The 20951-nt window shown below is 38.0% G+C and overlaps 1 protein-coding gene across 8 annotated transcripts in view; it reads right to left on the bottom strand.

The window, feature by feature from the left end:
• Positions 1–20951, bottom strand: part of LOC105476071 (vacuolar protein sorting 13 homolog B) — an 859286-nt gene that overhangs the window by 92527 nt on the left and 745808 nt on the right. For all 8 annotated transcript variants that reach the window (XM_011731700.3, XM_011731704.3, XM_011731702.3 and 5 more), the window contains 4 exons: positions 20040–20236; positions 9052–9233; positions 6971–7320; positions 1543–1704 (listed from right to left, as the gene is read on the bottom strand). In XM_011731700.3, the coding sequence (XP_011730002.2) occupies positions 1543–1704; positions 6971–7320; positions 9052–9233; positions 20040–20236 (891 nt within the window). The remainder of the gene's footprint in view (positions 1–1542; positions 1705–6970; positions 7321–9051; positions 9234–20039; positions 20237–20951) is intronic.

The following is a 20951-nucleotide window of genomic DNA, read 5'->3' on the forward strand; positions in this document are numbered from 1 at the left end:
TGCAAGCTATGCATCTTCAAATGACTGTGGAGAGTTAAGCTTCCTCTGCTTTGCTTTCTACCGGCTAAGGCCTGGAGCTTGCTGTGTGTGCATCAGTAAAGTGGCTACAAGTACAGTGTACAATTACATGTTACTGTAGCTTCTCAGAGGCTTCTTTCCTGTCCCTCACAATTCACTGCTGGGAATGCAATGGCAATGGAAACTTAGAAGATCTAACAGGTTATACAGCAAGTGTTAATATGAGTTCTCTCTAGGTGGTTGGAATTATAGGTGTTTTTGTTTGGTTTTGTCTGTATACCTGTATGCTCTCACTTTTGTAATCCATAGGCAAAAAATAAAAAATAGATGAATTTAAAACAAAACATCCTTTATGTTACAAGTGAGAAACAACTTAAATACTTCTAACATGGACATTTCTCAAGAGGAAAATTAGAAAACAAGGGTATGTGATTTACCCTAAAAATATGAGTGTAATACCATATCATGTGAGAAAATTTTTATGAAAAAAAGTCATGTATTTCAGTGTCCTGTCAGATTAATGTGAACAAAATAAGAAATACTGCATTATATCTACTTTTCCAAATTGTATACCAATAGTGTGGCAATCTGATGAAAAAACAAGTAAGAAATCAGCATCTAGCTACCCTCATTTGGAGCCCAAGGGTATAATGTAGTCTGATGCTGGTCTAGAGACCAGATGGGAAAACTTGTTCTCTAATCTAATGACTTTCTTTTAATCACAAGCAGGCAGTAGTTTCCTTATTATCCAGTTTAACAAATACATTATTCTTGAGAGTACTTCCTAGGATTTATTTTGCTCACTTAAGACTACATCTTTGTATTTAATTCATCTTCATATTATCGCTACAGGGCACATATCTCTAATTATTCCCATCTAAAGGGACAGGAAAATGAAATTACACTACTTGGAAAACAGACATCCTCTGGTGTGTCTTTTCTCAGTGCTGCCTTGGATGTAGTTTTTCATTGTCATTGTATCACAGATTGTGAGCTGTCCTCAGAGGGCAAGGCCTGTGACTTACCTCTTTTTGAATTCCCAGTGCCTAGCATGTGCCTGCTACCAAGGACACACACAGAAAAAAATCTGAAGAAACAAATGAATAATAATACCCAACACATAATGCTTACACATTAATGCCTTATATGTATGAATTCACTTAGTCCTTATAACCCTTTGAAATAGGTACTACTTTTATCCCCATTACACATATGAGAAAACTGAAGAACAGAAAGTAGAGCAAAGTTATACACAGCTAGGATCCAAACCTGGCTCTCGAGTCAGCCTCTTCATCACCACACCCTGTTGCCCCCCAAGCACCCGGGCTAAACAGGAAAACACTCCATTCCAAGAGAAGCGTGTGCTCCCATCTCTAAACACTCTTGAGTTTCCGTCAGATGTAGCTACGCTGTGTGGTTCCTTCGGAGACTTAAAAAGGAAAATAACTGGACAAGCACACAAGTGCAGAAGAAATGAATCCCCAACCTTAACAATGGCTGTTTGTAAGGGTGTTTCTCAAATACCTGTGGGGATTTGTGAGAGCGCCAGCTGTACTGGTGACTGTGGAGACTCGCCAGCAGAATATTTTCATCAGTATCCACCTGGCCAAACCGCAGTGTCTCCTGTGTGTCATTACAGATCACAAAATGGCTGAAGACCAACTCCTCTACCTCAGGGCATTTGTTCTGAAAGAAAAAGGATACGAAAGCCAACATGGATCAGATTAATTGCAAGATGTTTGGCAGCTGTCTGCCCAGTGGCGATTGTTACAACACAGAAACCCTAAAAGATCTGTTGTCATTAGCTCTGGTATACAAAGTATTCTATACTGCCAGGATAAGCGCGCACACACACACAAAATACCTTTAAGAGATTTTAAATGTTTCAAGAATGTGTTTTGATTTATACTCCCTCAAAATAAATCATACACACTGAAGAGTAAAAGAACAATGAGATCCTTCAAACTTTTAACATTTCTTAAAGTGAATTAACATGCTACAAAGAGTGCTGTACTGGGTAGTGCATGTTTTTGAACAGCACTGGAGGCTAGAATTACCATGTTCCCGGCTTCTAAACTCAACAATCAAGACCAATTACCAAAGCCACAGTTTGTACCCTACAGAAAGTAAGAATCATTTAGGTAAAACATCCCCAGATCCCTTAAGGGGGAGGGTGGATATGTGTGTGTGTGTGTAAATCTGCTCAGGGAGAGATGTAAATAAAACCATAACTTTCCCTCTATTGTTAAGAGGCTGAACATACAAAACAGATCAACTCCAGAGTCACTGTAAGCCAAGTTGCAGTTTTCATGAGAAATAATGTGAGTTGAAACACTTTTCGGTATCTGTTTCAGCTAATAGTCATCAATCAGCTAAAATCCTTCATTAGTCAGCTAAAGCGCAGCAAATTAATAATATGTTCCTGTGCTGATAACTCCTTTCTCATTTAATGGTGCCTCCACTGGTTGTTGCTACATTAAAACACTGGCAAAGTAATAAAGTATTTCTGTGCTTACTCTTTTATCACTCTAGTTAGACTATGGCTTAAAAGCAATAAACACACTTTTGGTAAACTTAAAAGAATGCTAAATAAATGATTAACTTGAGAATATAAGAAAAAAATCATAAGTAGCTAATTCATTTGCAGATAATGGGAGATAACATGTTTCTCCAGTTGGCCTCTATTTCCCGTATGGATCTAAATAATGTCAAAATGCCACACTCCATCATTTGCCACTTTACTGAGAAGTAGGGGAGTAAACAGAGATAAAACTCAGAAGCATTGTGATTCAAGTACAGAGGAGGCATGAGGCCAAGGAGACTACAGATGAATGTACCTGGAATCCAGCCTGGGCCATGACCAGACTTGTACCCATCAGGATACAGACTGATCTTGGGAAACAGAGTCTACTCCTAGTCATCCAAAATGCCCCTGAAGTAGGTGGGCAGGCTCCATGCTGCAGGTGGTGAAGTGGCCCTGACATACCTCGTTTTTCCAGAGGTCCTTGAGGACTTCTAAGCCCTCTCGCATCATCCATCTGTTCCCATTGAACTGAACCTTGCTTCACAGTCACACTAACCACCAAAAGAGTTTCTGGCTAAGTGAGACCAAAGTACTCATAACAACAAGCATCAGTCATCTACCATAATACTCTCTACTCTGGCTTTTAATGGTAGCAATGATTTCAAAACTTGCCTGCTGTTGAGTTTTAGATGAATTGTTTTACCCAGCCCCTGCCCATGCCTCCAACTGCATCTTGAGCTACTCTCCATTTGCTGACGGCATTTGTTCAGGACACTCCAGCTCCACCAGCCTTTTCCAGCTGCTCCAGCACTATGCTGACCTCCTTCCAACTCATCCAACACATCAAACTACTTCCTGCCTCAGAGCCTCCCTCTGCTTAGACATCTTTTTCTCCATTTCTTGTTTGACCAACTTGTTTCTATTCAACTTTCAGATTCCTGTTTTAAGGCTGGTTTTAAGAGCAGCCTTCTGAGATCCTCCCGGGTCAAGTTAGGTTCTCCTATTTTATGCTTATATAAGATTCTATATTTCACCTTCAGAGCACTTGTTAATTTGTACCATTATGGGTTCAATATTGTCTCCATAATTAGACTTTATGCTGCAGAAGGGCAGCAACCACGTCTGTATTCTTTATGGTTTTATCTCTGGTATCCAGCATAATGCCTGGCCGATAAATACTTAGGAAATAAACAAAAACTTTAGTAGATGTAATTTGTAAAACTATAATTATATATTCACTGTACAAAGTTAGAAAATAAAGGGGAGAAGACGGGGAGGGGAGAATAAGGGGAGGGAAAATTAGGAAATACAGAAAGTATGGATTTTTAAAAATCTTTAATTTTAAACTCAGCAATAACTACTATTAACATTTTGGTGAATTTTCTTCAAGTAATTTTTCCCTTCTGAATGTCCTGCCTGTTACTATTCTAGTCTGTCCTATCCAATCCTTTTTTATATATTTATCTACAAACCTTTAATCAAACTGGAATCATAGTATGTAATTAGTTTTGATGAGATTTTTCCATTGAGCATTATATAATCAACATGAACTGCTCTACTTGTAAACATTTTTCTTTCCTTTCAGTGCGAGTACAGACATGAAGAAAGGAATATGATTCCAATCTCCCACTTAGTTACACATCCTGAGATTAAAATTCAGTTTTCATAATGAATTGGGATCAATCTGCTGGTAACACAGAGGTTAAGTTACCAGATGGGGCTTGAGTAGAAAAAAAATCATATTACTTTCTTCATCTCTAAAAACTGACCTTTAATAAATGATGAGGGTTTTAGGAAAAAATGTAAATTAAAGAACACAAGGGGGTTGTTTACATTTTTCTAAAGAATATTCAAAGTCCTCAGGGAGCTATTTCTCTACTGCTCCTTCATCTGTAGAGTTCATTATAACTGTAATAAGTTTAAGCATTTCCTGGAATGTTTTAAATTCTGTTATAATATTAAAAAGTTCATATGTATTTGACGTCACATCATAGATGTTGAGCCTCAGAATGCTCACTTGGAATTGTAATTAAAAGATGGCTTATCCACATTTAAGTTTCATCGAGTGTCATACAAGCATTTGCAATTAAACAGAGATACCATTTTGGTGTTAGAGAAGACACATAAGTGTAACCTTAAGAAAAAAACCCTTTTAATACTATTTTGTCCAAATCTGGGAAAGTGACATAGAAATATAAAACAGATTGCAAGTGGCATTTTGGATCCTTAATCTGTTTTCACAAAACAGTCATCATTTATAAAAGAGAAAAGAAAATCTATAGCCAGAGAAATCAGACACTGATGAAGGCTTCTGTTAATCTTGAACTCATGACCTAAAGGTGGAAGGCCAAATTGTTTCATGCTTCAACTGTCTGGTCCATCCACACTGGGGAAAAATGACTTGTCTCCAATATGAATCCAATAAAAAGTATGTGGATAACTAAAATCACTTTGCTTGCTTATTAAATTCATATTTTTCACTGGCAGCAATTATACTGTATGTGAGCAGTATACACACAATAAAATTCAAGTTTGGGAAACTAAACTTCCCTTTTGAAAGGGGATAAACCACATTCAGAACATCTTAGAAACAATGAACTTAATAACCCTTTGTAAGCCCATTTCAATGTCAAATGTCCTATAATTTCAAAGCAGTGCACATTCATATTTACTTTAGAATACACAGGGTTAGGTGCCTACCACATTAAAACTTGGTGGCAAGTACCCTTGACATGAGAGGAAACAAGAAAATTACAGCAACAATTACAGAAGTATATCCTCTTGTGGCTCATGTTAACGTTGCCAAATCCCTGTATAAATCAGAACCAACTATTCATAGAATGTACCTGTCAGCAATATGCTACGTGACATATGGCTCTACTTAATCAAATATACAATTCCATTTAAAAAAACTCAGAATATTCCTTCAAGGCACTATGTTAGCCAGTCAGTCATTCACACTCTGATGTGGTTTAAAACATTTAAATATTTATGTACCATATTTTATTTATATGTATAGCTGTGTCTAAGAGAGTATTTTTACCCTGGGAGGAAACTGGTATTTCTGAAGGCCATTTTGCAGTAGTTGCTACACATGAGTCCCCTTATAATGGCTCTGATACCAAGACAAAAATATCCTGGGTTTAAATGTTCTATCAATGATTCTTTTATATTTTCTAGGTTTGTTTTTTATTAAATGCATTGTTCAAAATATGACCAAAAAACAGAAATTGGATCCATAGAGGTTTTTTTCACATGGCTATTTGAACCAGCTGCAAAGATTTAGATCACACTAGCTCTTATTTTACGCATGTCCTTTGCAACAAGAAAACCATGGAATGCCCTTAAAAAAGATTTTTAAAATATAAAACAGATGTGTTATCTTCTTTCCCTTTGCTATTGTAGTGCCATGTTAGGTAATTAATTCCTTGGTCTTGTATAGGTCTTCATGCATATAAAGAAAAACATTTATTCCCATACAAATTCTTAAGTTAAAGAACAAAAGCTTCTCTTCCCTTTAGCTGCTCCATCCCAGTGGGGGATGAAGGACCGTTTCTCTTGGGGAGCCAGCTTCACACAAATGTGTGTAACATATACAAAATGTGGGGAAAAGTCTCAGCTTAAATAGCAACACAAACTTGATGGAAATACGATCTAACACTAAAATCAGTAAGGGAAACAGAAGTGATTTGTTCTTAAATCGCTGAACTTATTATCATCCAAATATTCTGTGAAGTTACTTTGGTGCTAGCAGACACGGACAGGTTTCCCATTTTAAATATGCCACTTATCATAGACTTATACTTCATCCCTTTTTTTGGTTTGGTTTATTTCTGATAAGAAATAAAAGTTAAGCAATTACTAAAATAATCAAGGCTCTCTAACTGATTAAAAAAATCCATTATCCAGTACTTTTTAGTGAATCAAAAAGTCAGAATGAGAGTAGAGGAAAAAACTAAGACTGTATTGTACTCACATATTTCATCTCACTGCTTTTTGTTTGTTTGTTGGTTTGAAAAGATGGAATGCTTATCATCAGAAAGGGTCACACAGGTTCTTTATTTCTGCAATGGACACTTAGACAATTTGATACATAGCTAAGTTGAAGCTTTGGCAAACTAAAGCCAAAATACTTGGAAAAAATTTCTGGGAATATGTTACTTTCCACACAGATGTGGTACATTAGTCACAAAAATGTGGGCATGATCTCCAATGCATGTGTAGAGAACCCATATTCTCCAGTGTTTCAAAAATAACATGTATCACTTTGCCAAAACAGAGAAGGCCTCAAGTATAATGGTGCCCATCAAATTCTTCATTCTCTCACATTTTTGTTTGTGTTTAACTTATTATCAGAAGTGATAGCATACAGAACCTAATAAAATATCATATGTGACTAAACTGTAAACTGTTATGGAATGTGCATACCTGTTGCCAAGCTTGAATTGCAGTGTTTAGAGAATGGACTACATGCTGTCCAACGTTTACAAATACAGAATCAACTATCACGGTGCAGTCAAGCAGCTTTTCTACTACATCGCTGGAAACTGCCATCTGCCCGAAGATGCTGAAGGGTTTTACCACACTTTGCATAGTGACATTTCTGCACTCTAGAAGTTTACAGTCTGCTTGAGCTGAGAACTGGATCTCCTGACAGACAGAACCATTATTCCACTGTCGAAGATACATGTGTGGTTCTCTGAAGGAAACAATCATGTATTCTAGTTCAGATGGCATATTTCTATCAGAAACAAATGGCTGTAGGTACTGTGGTGCAGCTGTTGAGAAAACAAACAAGAAAGACAGCAATTAAGATGAGCCAATACTTTGTGAAAATAAAGGGTGAAATGACATTCAAACTATTCACTTTTTGATTATTGAAATTAGTTTTTGGTGTTTAATAAATTCAAATTATTTCTTGAAGATATTATAATCTTTGGATTCCCATTTGATATCTGAAAACAAAACTGTTTTGTTCAAGTAGGCCTCTTAAATATATATTGTCCAGAAGTTACTTTCACAAAAAATTGATCACAGAAGCAAATAAATAAACTGAAAAGCAGGTATCCATTTAAAGAGAATTTTATAGAACTGCTCTGTATCTACCAATTGAATCTCAAAAACCAAAACAAAACTATGACTCAAAGAGAGTTAGAGAAAGCAGGTTAAACTCCATTTTTGCTGAGACGGCAAGATGCTTAACAGCAGCTATTTTTTTTTTTTTTTTTTTTTTTGAGACGGAGTCTTGCTCTGTCGCCCAGGCTGGAGTGCAGTGGTGTGATCTTGGCTCATTGCAACCTCTGCCTCCCGGGTTCAAGTGATTCTCCTGCTTCAGCCTCCCTAGTAGCTGAGATTACAGGCACTTGCCACCATGCCTGGCTCATTTTTTTGTATTTTTAGTAGAGACATGATCTCGATCTCCTGACGTCGTGATCCACCTGCCTCAGCCTCCCAAAGTGTTGGGATTACAGGCGTGAGTCACCATGCCCAGCCAGCTATGTTTGGTTTTAATCTGATTTTCTCCTCCTCCCTTTATTACATGTAGGTTAAAAACCTAATACATGAATCAACATGTATCACCTAGAAAAGGTTTGGTACAGAACATAAAGATTGAGAAATAATTGTTCAAATAACATTAGTAAACTTATAAAAGGCCACCTTTGGTGTGTGGGAAAATTTAAACTTCCTTCTAAACTTGTAAAAATGATACCCCTTTAAATTAATTTGAGACTGTGCCTATCTTTTGTGGAAGGTGCTCATGCTTTTGAAATCAGGCAATACCAAGTATTTTTGGAATCTATTTGCTACTAATGTAATGACTCAGGATGCTGAACAATAACAGACATATTTCTTTCAAAGAGATCTGATATGGTTTGGTTGTGTCCCCACACAAATCTCATCTTGAATTCCCACATGTTGTGAGAAGGACCCGGTGGGAGACAACTGAATCAGTGGGGGAGGTCTTTCCTGCACTGTTCTCCTGATATTCAGTGAATAAGTCTCACAAGATCTGATGGTTATATAAAAACTGGAGCTTCCCTGCACAAGCTCTCTTTGCCTGCTGCCATCCATGTAAGACGTGACCTGCTCTCCTTGCCTTCCACCCTGATTGTGAGGTCTCCTCAGCCATGTGGAACTGTAAATCCATTAAATCTCTTTTTCTTCGAAGTCTCATGTATGTCTTTATCAGCAGCGTGAAAAATGAACTAATACAAGATCATAATTGGAATTATAGTAAAACTAACTTCCTTGAAAAATTCTCATTAGGTAGCATTCAAAAACATGTCAGCTCAATACCATTGACAATTTATATAATAGGTTCATAAGCTGGTTCAGAAGTAAAGGTTATGCCTGTGTTGCCAAGTCAACCCCAGGATAACTTTGCCACTGCTCGCTTTATACTTCCTGAAGATACGTTATCTAAGACTGATGACTTCTGTTCTGAAAACACTCAAGAGAAAATGGTAAGTATTAAATGGATGTTATTCTGATGCTAAAGAAAAGAGTACCTGTGCCTAGTTGGTCAAGGTGATGACAAAGATGAAATTCCAGGTGAGCAAACTGGAAGGAAACGCAAAGGGATGGGACAAACCATGGGGTAAAGCAGGAGTCAACTCTGGTACAGGCAGCCAGGGCTGTTGGAGTCACAAGTGGATCATAAGCGCTTTGAGAACCAGACTCACTTGCAGAGCTATGGGAAAGAAGTGATAAAAGAAGTTCAATAACCAAAATTGCCCAATATTACATGAGTGAAATGTCTTTTTATAAGGATTTCTAAAACTAGTACTGAAAATTCTATAGTCAATATTTTATCAAATCTTCAGTATTTTCTCAAGTAAATTAGTTTTTTTTTTAAAAACTAAGTTCGTTTTTGGCCGGGTGCAGTGGCTCATGTTTGTTATCCTTGTACTTTGGGAGGCCGAGGTAGCAGGATCACTTCAGCTCAGGAGTTCGAGACCAGCCTGGGTAACACAGTGAGACCTCATCTCTACAGAAAATTAGCTGGATGTGGTGGTATGCACCTGCAGTCCCAGCTACTCGGTGGTTGAGGTGGGAGAATTGCTTAAGCACAGCAGGTCAAGGCTGTCATGCACTACATTCCAGCCTGGAATCATGTTGATTATTCTCTATGAATTCTTCACAGAAAACTTTCAAAGGATTCCTCAAATGCCAACTCATGCTGATCTATCTCCAAATCAATTTGCTTCCATTCACATCTCACAAAACTTATGGGCCATTCGTTCTGTTATTAAGATCAGTGCAGTTCAGAGTGTGACTCTGCCACTCAAAAACACAATACTTCAGTGTCACCACAAATATTTCACTTTTTTTTTTTTTTGTGAGACAGAATCTCGCTTTGTCGCCCAGGCTGGAGTGCAGTGGCGCGATCTAGGCTCACTGCAAGCTCTGCCTCCTGGATTCACGCCATTCTCCTGCCTCAGCATCCCGAGTAGCTGGGACTAAAGGCACCTGCCACCACTCCCAGCTAATTTTTTGTATTTTTAGTAGAGACGGGGTTTCACCGTATTAGTCAGGATGGTCTTGGTCTCCTGACCTCGTGATCCGCTTGCCTTGGCCTCCCAAAGTGCTGGGATTACAGGCGTGAGCACCGCACCTGGCCAAATATTTCACTTTTGTTTTACTTCTCCAGATTGTCCATACCCATATTCCCATAGGGATCAGTCAATATTCTTCATTAAGCACTCACTCCCTACTGTAATGGGTGCCATAAAAGTTATGACCTTGTCTAGAAGAATTAGGGTTCCATGGACAATTACAATGCATGGGTCCTCTCTTGCCCATCCTCTTAACATTATTTTATACAAGTTAAATCTTTATTTATTTTTTTGAGACGGAGTCTTGTTTTGTTGTCCAGGCCAGGCTGGAGTGCAGTGGCACAATCTTGGCTCACTGCAACCTCTGCCTCCCAGGTTCAAGTGATTCTCCTGCCTCAGCCTCCTGAGTAGCTGGGATTGCAGGCGCGTGCCACCACGCCCAGCTAAGTTTTGTATTTTTAGTAGAGATGGGGTTTCACCATGTTGATCAGGCTGGTCTTGAACTCCTGACCCCAAGTGATCCACCCACCTTGGCCTCCCAAAGTGCTGGGGTTACAGGCATGAGCCACAACTCCCAGCTTATATGAGTTAAATCTGATCAAAACAAGTTAAATCTGATTAAAATGAATAGTGAAGGTATCCATAGAAGGGAAGATGTCTGCACATGGTGGCTGCTGCTGTGCACAGGAAGCATGCTGCCTAGATTGCATTAATACTAACAGGAGCACAAAACCTGGGAATTTGGGATTGTTGGAGGAGAACAACAATCCTGTTAATTGTGGATCACCGAATTGATGTTGTCCTGTTAACTGTAGATCACTGAATCGATGTTGCCTTTTCCCCACTACTCACTATCTTTCACTCCCTTCTTTTCATGCTGAAATATGCTCTGTAGCTATCACAGCCTGGCTCCCAAATCCATGAGGAGCCTAAAGACAAGCAATGTGATTTACAGTGTCCTAGGAAGAACTGTGACAGGAAACACTAAAGAAAGAAATCCTTGATTTTCAAAGAACTCACAGTCTAACTGGTGATACTCAGTACGTAGACATTTACAAAAATTACCAAACAGAACCAACCCCCAGGAATAGGCAAGTGGGAAGTGCTGCCAGAGTGGAAACACAAGAGGAACTTAATGGCATGGGTGAATCATGTGGGATTTTCAGAGGTGTGAATCTTCCATTGGGTTTTGAAAGAGGTTGTGAAACAGGCTGGTGAAAATGAAAGCTAGGAGCATTGCGACATGTTTACTGAGTTGTTTAACCTCGAAGAGTTTAGTTATGTGGTGTAAGCATTTACTGCAATGCTAGTAAATCTCCATTGCAGACAAAGAAAACAGACTTTGGAGCACTAGGTTATTGACTATGCACAAAAACGCAGCTAAGTATATTCTTAAAACATCTATAATGGGCACAGTAATCCAAGTAACTTTCTAGGAATTTGTAGAGTTAACAAAAGATTTCATTGGCAAGATAAAATTAAAACTTGTATTTATTCAGAAAGAGGAAAATATATTAGTTGTATATGTGTTTTACGCATTTGAACTCTTTCCCTTATACTACTCATGTAAGTTTTTAGAAATAGGGCACAATGTTAGTCAAAATATTACTAAAAATCCAGGCAAGAGTTCTATGGGACCAGTTTTTAAAAATGGGTACACAGTTTGAGGGGTTTATCTGAAGCATTTTCCTGGCCAATTACAGTTTTTGACACTCTTGATTTATTTTTCTATCTCCTGAGAGTGGCAAATATTATAATATATTGCAAAAGTTTGCTAAAACATCATGAGTATCTAATACAATATTTACTTGTAACAAATTGGTTGATTCTTCACTTTTCCTAAATTAAATGCACAAAGCAATGGTAAGACATATTTTTAGGTATATACAGTAGCTCCTGAATCATAAAATCATACTCCAGTAAGCATTAGTGCTAGTAGCACTACTCTAGTCAGCAATACTCCTTCAATCTTGAAATCCTGACTAAAATGGTTACTAGGTTAATCTGTATGCAAAAATTAAAACTTTTACTTAAAAACTGGAGTCAACAAAATCACACACTTCTTAAACACAAAATGTGGTATATGTAATTTGAATATACTTTAACTCTATTTTACATTAGCACATTTATAGTTTTTGATATTCTTAACTTAAATCACCATTATATACTATAAAAGTAGCATTTATGTGTTTACCTTTCACCTAAGGATTAAAATGATCTAAGTACAATACGACTAAATAGTCATAAATATGAGTGATGACTCTGCTAGAGATTTGCAGTAGCTACATTTGTATAATTTCCCTAATTAGGTACAACAGTGAACTTTAATCTGATTCAGATCTCAAAAGGTCAAACATCAGATGTATAATAAGCAGAAAAACAAAAGTAAAAAAATCTCACAACTTATAGTATTTGTATTTCAATACTTCCGCTTTTCCCAAAAGACTTTCAAAACAGGTCAAATTCATGGCCAATGGCAGTGTTCACAGAATTATCTGGTGCTCTTCACTTTTAACATGCTGGAAAATAGCTCCTGGAAGCAAGATCTCTCAAATAGTAATACACACAATTCACGATTCAGTAATTTATTCAGAGGGTTATTTAAGTGTTATTTTAGAACAGTGGAAGCATTCTAGACAGTGAGAAGGATGGCATGTGTTTTACTTATACCTTCATTTTAGCCAAAGAATTACTTACCAACTGTCCTGAGTGACCTATAGAAGGGATCAATTATTTAAACAAGGAGTATCCAGTACATCTAGATGTAGACTGATCCTATCTTAATGGCACTGTGGGGACCCAGGCACAATCCCTAAAGATCCAGCCCTGAATGTCACTTCTGTAAGGATCCCTTTATGGTAATAAAGATTTTATAATGTAGTATAATATAGCATAGAGATTAAGACATGACTTGCTCCTCCTTGCTTTCCACCATGATTGTGAGATTAAGCAGAGAATAACCAAGGTAGGAGAACCCAGAATGAAATGTATACACTGCTATAATTTATATTGTAGTATTAGACAAGTTATTTCACTTGGCTAAATCTCAGTATTTTTCATTTATAAAATGAGTACAGAAATTAGACCTACCTTTTTCAAATATTACATGAGTTACTGCATATAAACTACTTAGCATGATATCTACCATTCGATTAAAAAAAAATGATGAAAAAAAATCCATTCTTCTTTTTCTTGTTGGCAGGACAAGGTACCATACTGGCTATATAGGTTAATGTTAATTGATTCTCTTTAGCTTCCTAAGAGGGATCTCACAACAGCATATTGGCATTCATCTCAATGGGGCACTGTCTCTCAACGTTGGTTCACATAAATTCTCCCCTACACACTGCAGGAACACTGCTCTGTCCACCCCTGGAGAGTGCTGAATGGGTGAGAGAGGATGCAGGAGGACGTGTGTGCCTGTTGCACTGTGTTTCTTCCACTCCTTACAATGGTTGTTTTTCAAATGTCTTAACCCTAACTCAAAATAACAAGCACACTTTTATTGTAATCCAGTATACACATATAAAACAGGGGAAAAGGTTTTCTGAAAATACGACACACACTATTTTTTATTGTGATAATATATTAACATATATAGCATAAAATTTATCATTTTAACCATTTTAAAGTGTACAGTTCAGTGACATTAAGTACATTCACATTGTTGTGCAACCATCACCACTATGCATCCCTAGAACTTTTTGATTTTCCCAAGCTGAAACTCCATGTCCATTATACCCTCACTCCCCATCCTTCCCTCCCCACAGCCCCTGGCAGCCACCACTATACTCTTTATGAATTTGACTACTCTTAGGATCTCATATAAGTAGAATCGTATAATATTTGTCTTTTTCAAACTATTTTCTATTTTATTTTATTTAAAAAATTCCAGTTGTAACCAGCTATTTCATAATCCATGAATGTGCTCCAATTTGTAGTTTGAAAAATAACCTTAAATGAGCCTTCAGGTAAAACACTCCTTTAAATCTAACTTAAAAAAAAAAAAAAGGAAAAGTAATCTCCCAAGGTTCACAGAGTAGACAACACGACATAGAGAGCTCATAAGTACCATCATCCAAGAACTCTGAGACCTGAGCAGCACCTGAGTACTTTGGGGACTGTGTATGCAAGAAGGACTACATGGCAAAGGCCAACTCCCTGGAGGACTTCGTATACAGAGTTCAATCACCAACTAAAAGAAAATAGCAAAGGGCCTCAAAAGCAAACCTGGGGAAAAATGTAAGTATTCCTTCCATTCAACGAAGAGAAGACAAGAACTCAGCTTTAGCCCTAGGGAAGGGTAAAGGAAAAAATTTTCTGGATAAATCCTGGATTATACCAGTGTGTAACTAGAAACAGGTGACAAAGCAGTTCCAAACGTCAAGATTTATGTATAAATGGCTTATAACACTAAACGAGTTACCCCAAAATCTAGATACATCTAAAAGTGCAGACCCAAGTAGCCAAATGGAGAGAAACAGTATCTAGAAGGCCACTGTCACTTTTTGGGAGGAGAGAGCTCAACCAGCAGAGAGAAAAGAAATGATTCAGGGACTTATCCATCATTGCGCTTTCTCTGATTCCTCCACTGTCTATATATACAAGAATCAAGGTTTTGGAAAATGAAAAGGAGTTCTTCACACTCACACACTCATACACACACAGGCTGTGGATCACTGTCTCAAAGATTCCAAAATATGAGTGGACAGTGATTTCTTTAATGAGATCTTAAGGGAGTAGGAAGAAAAAAAAAATATATATATATATATAAAAGCACATCCAAAGATGGAAGCACTCCATACAACTCACCAGAGGTTTAATTTTTATCACATGAAGAAAGAGCCAAACACCCTTAAGCCATTTCTCTTTCCAAGATGCCTTCTGTCATAAGTCAGTATTTGGGGGGTAGGAATAAAAACTCCTTATAAGCAATCTGCTCTCACATGCTTTAATATTGTGAGAAGATGACCGTGAAACATGGACAGGAAAGTACCAAAGTCTTGGCACAGATCAAGAATTTAACGTTATCATCAAACAACTTAAACAGAATTAACCAGACATACATATTGGGATCTGCAGTTACTATTGTGTTATATGATAAATGTCTGTAATTTGTGTGACTTTCCACAGCCAAAATAAGTATTTCTGGAATTAGCTCTTTAGGGGTGAAGGTAAGAGGGAATAAATAAAGTAAAAAGTTCTTCTGATCCATCAGAAGACACCTGATTGATTTCAAACCCAGGGAACCTGCCAGTGTGGCCCAAGAGAGTAGGGCTCACGACTCCTTTTCCCTTTTGTTCCTCCCAGGGCTAGTCACCTGGTAAGAAGTTGCCAATTGCAAATAAGAGTGTGTGCTTGCTGGATGTCTTCTGTTTGCTCTCTTGACCCACCTTCTACCACTCCCCACCTTCTTCTTTGCCTCCAGAAGGGAGCATTCTGGACTGCACCAACAAGCTACTTTGTCCTCTGGCTTGTCCTTGGATTCAGTCAGTGGGAGGTACCCACAAGGTGACTTAGAAGGCAGAAGGGGAGTGAGGTAAGGGTATGTATTTTCCCGGTTCCTTTGTAGCCAGATCTCTGTACATTAGCTGTGTTCCTCTATCAAACATAGCTACAAACACCCACTCTGAGTTAGAGTTTTGATAATGGCTCTATCACTTGGCTTCTTTTGGCCTAAGATTGGGACAGTTTCCCAGGGTTCCTAGCCCACACTTTTGTAGTTCATTAAACTCTCCCCAGTCACCCAGTCTGAGTAGCCATCTGTTTCCTGTCAGAACCTGACTGATAAGAGGTTTACTTAGGCTTTGGAAACAGGCAATGGGTGTGGACAAATACATACGTGATGGGAGTAACATAAACAGCTGAAATGGATAGCATGACCAGGGCTCCAGAGGCTGCATCCCTTGCCTCTAGTCCAGTGTACAGCAAATAGAAGGGGAAGGCTTTCAAAGGTCAGTACTATAAAGGTCAACATTTACTTCAAATGCTCCCTCCCAAAAACCATAATATGATCAAGCAAACCATTAGTTAAAGATATAGAAACCTAACTAATGACTCATTTTTTATTTTTTGAGACAAGGTCTCATGTTGTCACCCAGGCTGGAGTACAGTGGTGTGATCTTGGCTCCTTGCAACCTCTGCCTCCTGGGCTCAAGCAATCCTCCCACCTTGGCCTCCTGATCAGCTGGGACTACAGGCATGCACTTTTATGCCTGGCTAATTTTCACATTTTTTTTTGTGGAGACAAAAGTCTCACTAATATTGCCCAGTCTGGTCTTGAACTCCTGGGCTCAAGCCATCTTCCTACCTCAGCCTCCCAAAGTCTAGGGACTATAGATGTTAGCCACTGAGCCCAGTCAATTATTGACTCTTTTTTGTCTTCAGTCATTTGCACCGGGGGCTCCCTGTCATCCACTGAACTGGTTAGCGCCTATTCATTCCTTAAAGTCTCAGTTTAGAAGTCAATCTCTCAACACCAAATAGCATATTGGTGATGGAGCCAGGCCTTAAACCTAGGTCTTCCACCTTGAAAGGTGTAATAGGCTGGGTGCAGTGGCTCACGCCTGTAATCCCAGCACTTTGGGAGGCTGAGGCAGGTGGATCATGAGGTCAGGGAATTGAGACCATCTTGGCTAACACAGTGAAATCCCATCTGTACTAAAAAAAAATACAAAAAAATTAGCCAAGCGTGGTGGCAGGCACCTGTAATCCCAGCTACTCGGGAGGCTGAGGCAGGAGGATGGTGTGAACCTGGGAGGCGGAGCTTGCAGTGAGCCGAGATTGCGCCACTGCACTCCAGCCTGGGTGACAGAGTGAGACTTCATCTCAAAAAAAAAAAAAAAAAAAAAAAAAGATGGAATAGAGGTCTTCTATCTCTATTAAATGCTACCTCTATTTACATATTTAGAGTGATGCCATTACCACAAGAACATTAAAATTCCATCTCAATTATAGGCAAGAAGCTCCTCTTTTTAAATTAGGCTTCATGGGATATATTTTTGTGACCTTTCTTTCAGTAATGTCCAATAGTCTGATGTAAATCCTTCTCAAACCACTGAGACCATCCCTTATAAGACAATCTCTAATAATAAAAGTACCAGTTTTTGTCCAGATTTAGATTTCTCATGTGACAGAATATACTGACGCTAACTGTAAAAGCATGAAATAAACTGTAAAAGCATGAGGCTAACTGTCTGCATGAAATATTGACATATTATCAAATCATTACTGTTTTCTTGCTAGAAATTGGATGAAACAAATATAATCCTTAATATTGTTTTATTATGTTGACTTTTAAACCAACTCTTCTAATTTAATTTCATTAATATCAATTTCTATCTGAAAAATGATTAATCTCAAACAATTTAAAGTGAGATCGATTGTGAAATATCAGCTAAGGTGAAAAATCCCTGGTGAGGACAAAGATCTGTGATTATAATGTCAGATGCTTGGTGAAAAATTGCCTGAATTTGATTGTCCACTTACATTTCTGTTTCCTAAAGGCTCCACATTTCTATACTGCTAAGCTTACCACGAAAGTAATTTTTATAAATGTTTCAGATTCAGAGGCATTAACATTCTCTACAATGCTTCTTTCGATGATGGAAATGCATTACTTCATAATTAGAATCAAGAAGTCATTTCTAACTTGATACTATTAATAAAACTCAGATTAAAAAAAATCAGTTTAGTTATCCATAGCTCTGTTTTCTGACATTTCCTGGTTTCTGATGAGATAACCTAAACTTAGAAAAGGCAATCTTTCCATCCATGAAATAATTCATCACAGGATGGGTGTTCTTTTTATTGCTGAACTATATGCAGGTAAAATTAAAACACTACTTCTCTAATATATTTTCACTAATTCTATAATACTAACTAAACTGTTAGGAAAGTAAATATTTTTAAAGAGCCCAAATGACCTAGAACTAGAATATATGAAATATAAAACACAAAACACATTATTATCAAGCATACAAAATAATCAATGAAAAAGACTATGAGGCTACAAACCAAAATGTTAACAGAAGTTATCTCCTTGTGATTATGGGTAGTATTGTTTTATTTTACAAATGTTCTTCAGTGAACATATATTAATAAAAATAAATATTTCCGAAGAAAAAGTATTCACAATAATTTATAATAAAAAGTAGAAACTGGAATACAAAGTGGTGTGCTATGATTATTACCTTGTAAAAGCATGTACACATATGGGCAAAAATAACGGTAACAGAGAAAAGAAAAAACACTTGATTTGCAAGGTACTGGAATGGTGGTTGGTTTTTTTCTGTTACTGTCAGAACGTTGTTTCCAGGGAAAGAAGAAGGTATTACATAAAAGGAATAAGATAACAACACTAAGCCAGCCCATGAGGAGAAGTGGCACGTAGGGCATCCACAGCAATGAACAGCATAGCCTCACAGTACACATGATAGTATTTGATCCAAGAAAACTGTTCCACTGGTTGTGGTTTACTTTGTTTATTGTCTTTTATGGGGGCATGAGCAAAGGGGCTTAGCAGGTGTGCATAAGCTAGAAGTACTGAAGAATAGATTGCTGAAGCTATTTTTCTCTACTGTAAATTAGTGGATGTGTTAAGTAGGCAAAAACTGAAATGAGGATAATCTGGTCTAGAGATTTTGTGTGTGTGTGACAGGGTCTCGCTTTGTCACCCAGGCTGGAGTGCAGTGGTGAGATCATGGCTCACTGCAGCCTCACCCTCTGGGGCTCAGGAGATCCTTTCCCCAATAGCTTCCCAAGTAGCTGGAACTACAGTTGTGTGCCACCACGCTCAGCTAGTTTTGTATTTTTTATAGAGATGGGGTTTCACATTGCCCAGGCTGATCTCAAACTCATGGACTCAAGCAGTCTACTCGCCTTGGCCTCTCAAAGTGCTGGGATTACAACTGTGAGCCACTTTGCCCAGCCAGCTCTAGGGATTCTTTATTGCCAATGAAGCTTTATAGGTGGATAAAACTTTATCTGCGTAAAATCCTTTGGGTATGAGTTATTTTGGTTAGCTACACAAGTTTCTTAGTGTCTGGGGGCTTGTCGTTTTTCTTTTATTTTTTTTTTTAGAGAGTTGCACTTTGTTGCCCAGGGGAGGCTTGTCTTTTAAAGTTTTAAAAAACCAATTAAGATGAAAATATTTCTGAAATTTACCTTTTAGAAGGAGACAATTCAATTTTTTTAAAACATTTCTTTTAATGCCCCAGGATAATCATTACTCATATTGATTATTATGTTATTAAGCTTCTGTTGAGGTGTGTATATGACTGTATTCCTATTTTGAGGTTCAGGATGACTAGACTTTTTGTTTAGTTTGCTTTTTTGAATTTTTTTCTTTTTATATATATATATATTTTTTTTTTTTTTATTTTTTTTATTTTTTTTATTTTTTGAGACGGAGTCTCGCTCTGTCGCCCAGGCTGGAGTGCAGTGGCCGGATCTCAGCTCACTGCAAGCTCCGCCTCCCGGGTTCACGCCATTCTCCTGCCTCAGCCTCCCAAGTAGCTGGGACTACAGGCGCCCGCCACCTCGCCCGGCTAGTTTTTTGTACTTTTCAGTAGAGACGGGGTTTCACCATATTAACCAGGATGGTCTCGATCTCCTGACCTCATGATCCACCCGTCTCGGCCTCCCAAAGTGCTGGGATTACAGGCTTGAGCCACCGCGCCCGGCCTTTCTTTTTATATTTAAGGAACAGGTTCTTAGTGAGGGCTCACAGAGCTGTATTATGAGTAAAAACACAGGATTTTGAGTACACAGACTTTGAAACATCAGATTTTGTCTTTCTTTGTGGTTCTCATCTGTTGTTCAGACAGACGCAGCTGCTAGACAGCTGAGATACAGTTAAGTGAGGGGTCACTAGATAGGAAAAGATGACTTGACCATAGTTTCCCAGCGTAATACTATCATCTCATCTTTCACTGAATTACCTTTGGTCATCAGCTCCATTTTGACTGCTGTTCAAGACAATTCTCCAAAGATCTGAAGATACTAATTTCTTCTGGTCATTCACAAGATTGACATCCGGCAACTGCAGTTCACAAACTTTGCTTTCAGACAGACTAAATTCTCTAAATGCAACAAAAACCTTCTGGAGTTCATCCCAGTATTCCAAGCTACAAGGAACCTATGTTAAAATAAAAAAAAATTTAGAAGTTGCAAATAGAAACTATGCTTTTATATTTGTTGAAATTCATATTAAACCTTTATAAAAGTTATAGCATTAAGACCTTTAGAGGAGAATAAGGTTATAAAAGACAGCAGTTTAGGATTTCTTTTCATATTATTATATATTCATCCTGTTTATTTTTAAAGAACAATTCAATAATAATACATATAAACAGCCAAAATTTTAAAAGTAATAATGGAGAACAAATTCTGCAAGGTGTTAAATGTATTATAAACCCATAGTAACTAAAAGATAAGGCTAGTGTAGTAACATACAAATAGATTAAAAGAATACAATAGCAGAGAAAGGGCTAAGTACAGACAAAATCTTACTATGTAATGAAGGTGCCAGCCAGGCACAGTGGCTCGTGCCTGTAATCCCAGCATTTTGGGAGGCTGAGGCAGGCAGATCACCTGAAGTCAGGAGTTTCAGACCAGCCTGGCCAACATGGTGAAACCCCGTCTCTACTAAAAATACAAAAATTAGTTGGCCAGGCATGGTGGCATGCACCTGTAATCCCAGCTACTGGGGGAAGCTGAGGCAGGGGAATTACTTGAACCCAGGAAGCAGAGGTTGAAGTGATCAGCGGTCACACCAGTGACTGTACTCCAGCCTGGGCAACAGAGCAAGACTATGTCTCCAAAAAAAAAAAAAAAAAAGGGTAATGAAGGTG

The sequence above is a fragment of the Macaca nemestrina genome, chromosome 8, assembly GCF_043159975.1.
Source record: "Macaca nemestrina isolate mMacNem1 chromosome 8, mMacNem.hap1, whole genome shotgun sequence".
In the NCBI taxonomy this organism is placed as follows: domain Eukaryota; kingdom Metazoa; phylum Chordata; class Mammalia; order Primates; family Cercopithecidae; genus Macaca; species Macaca nemestrina.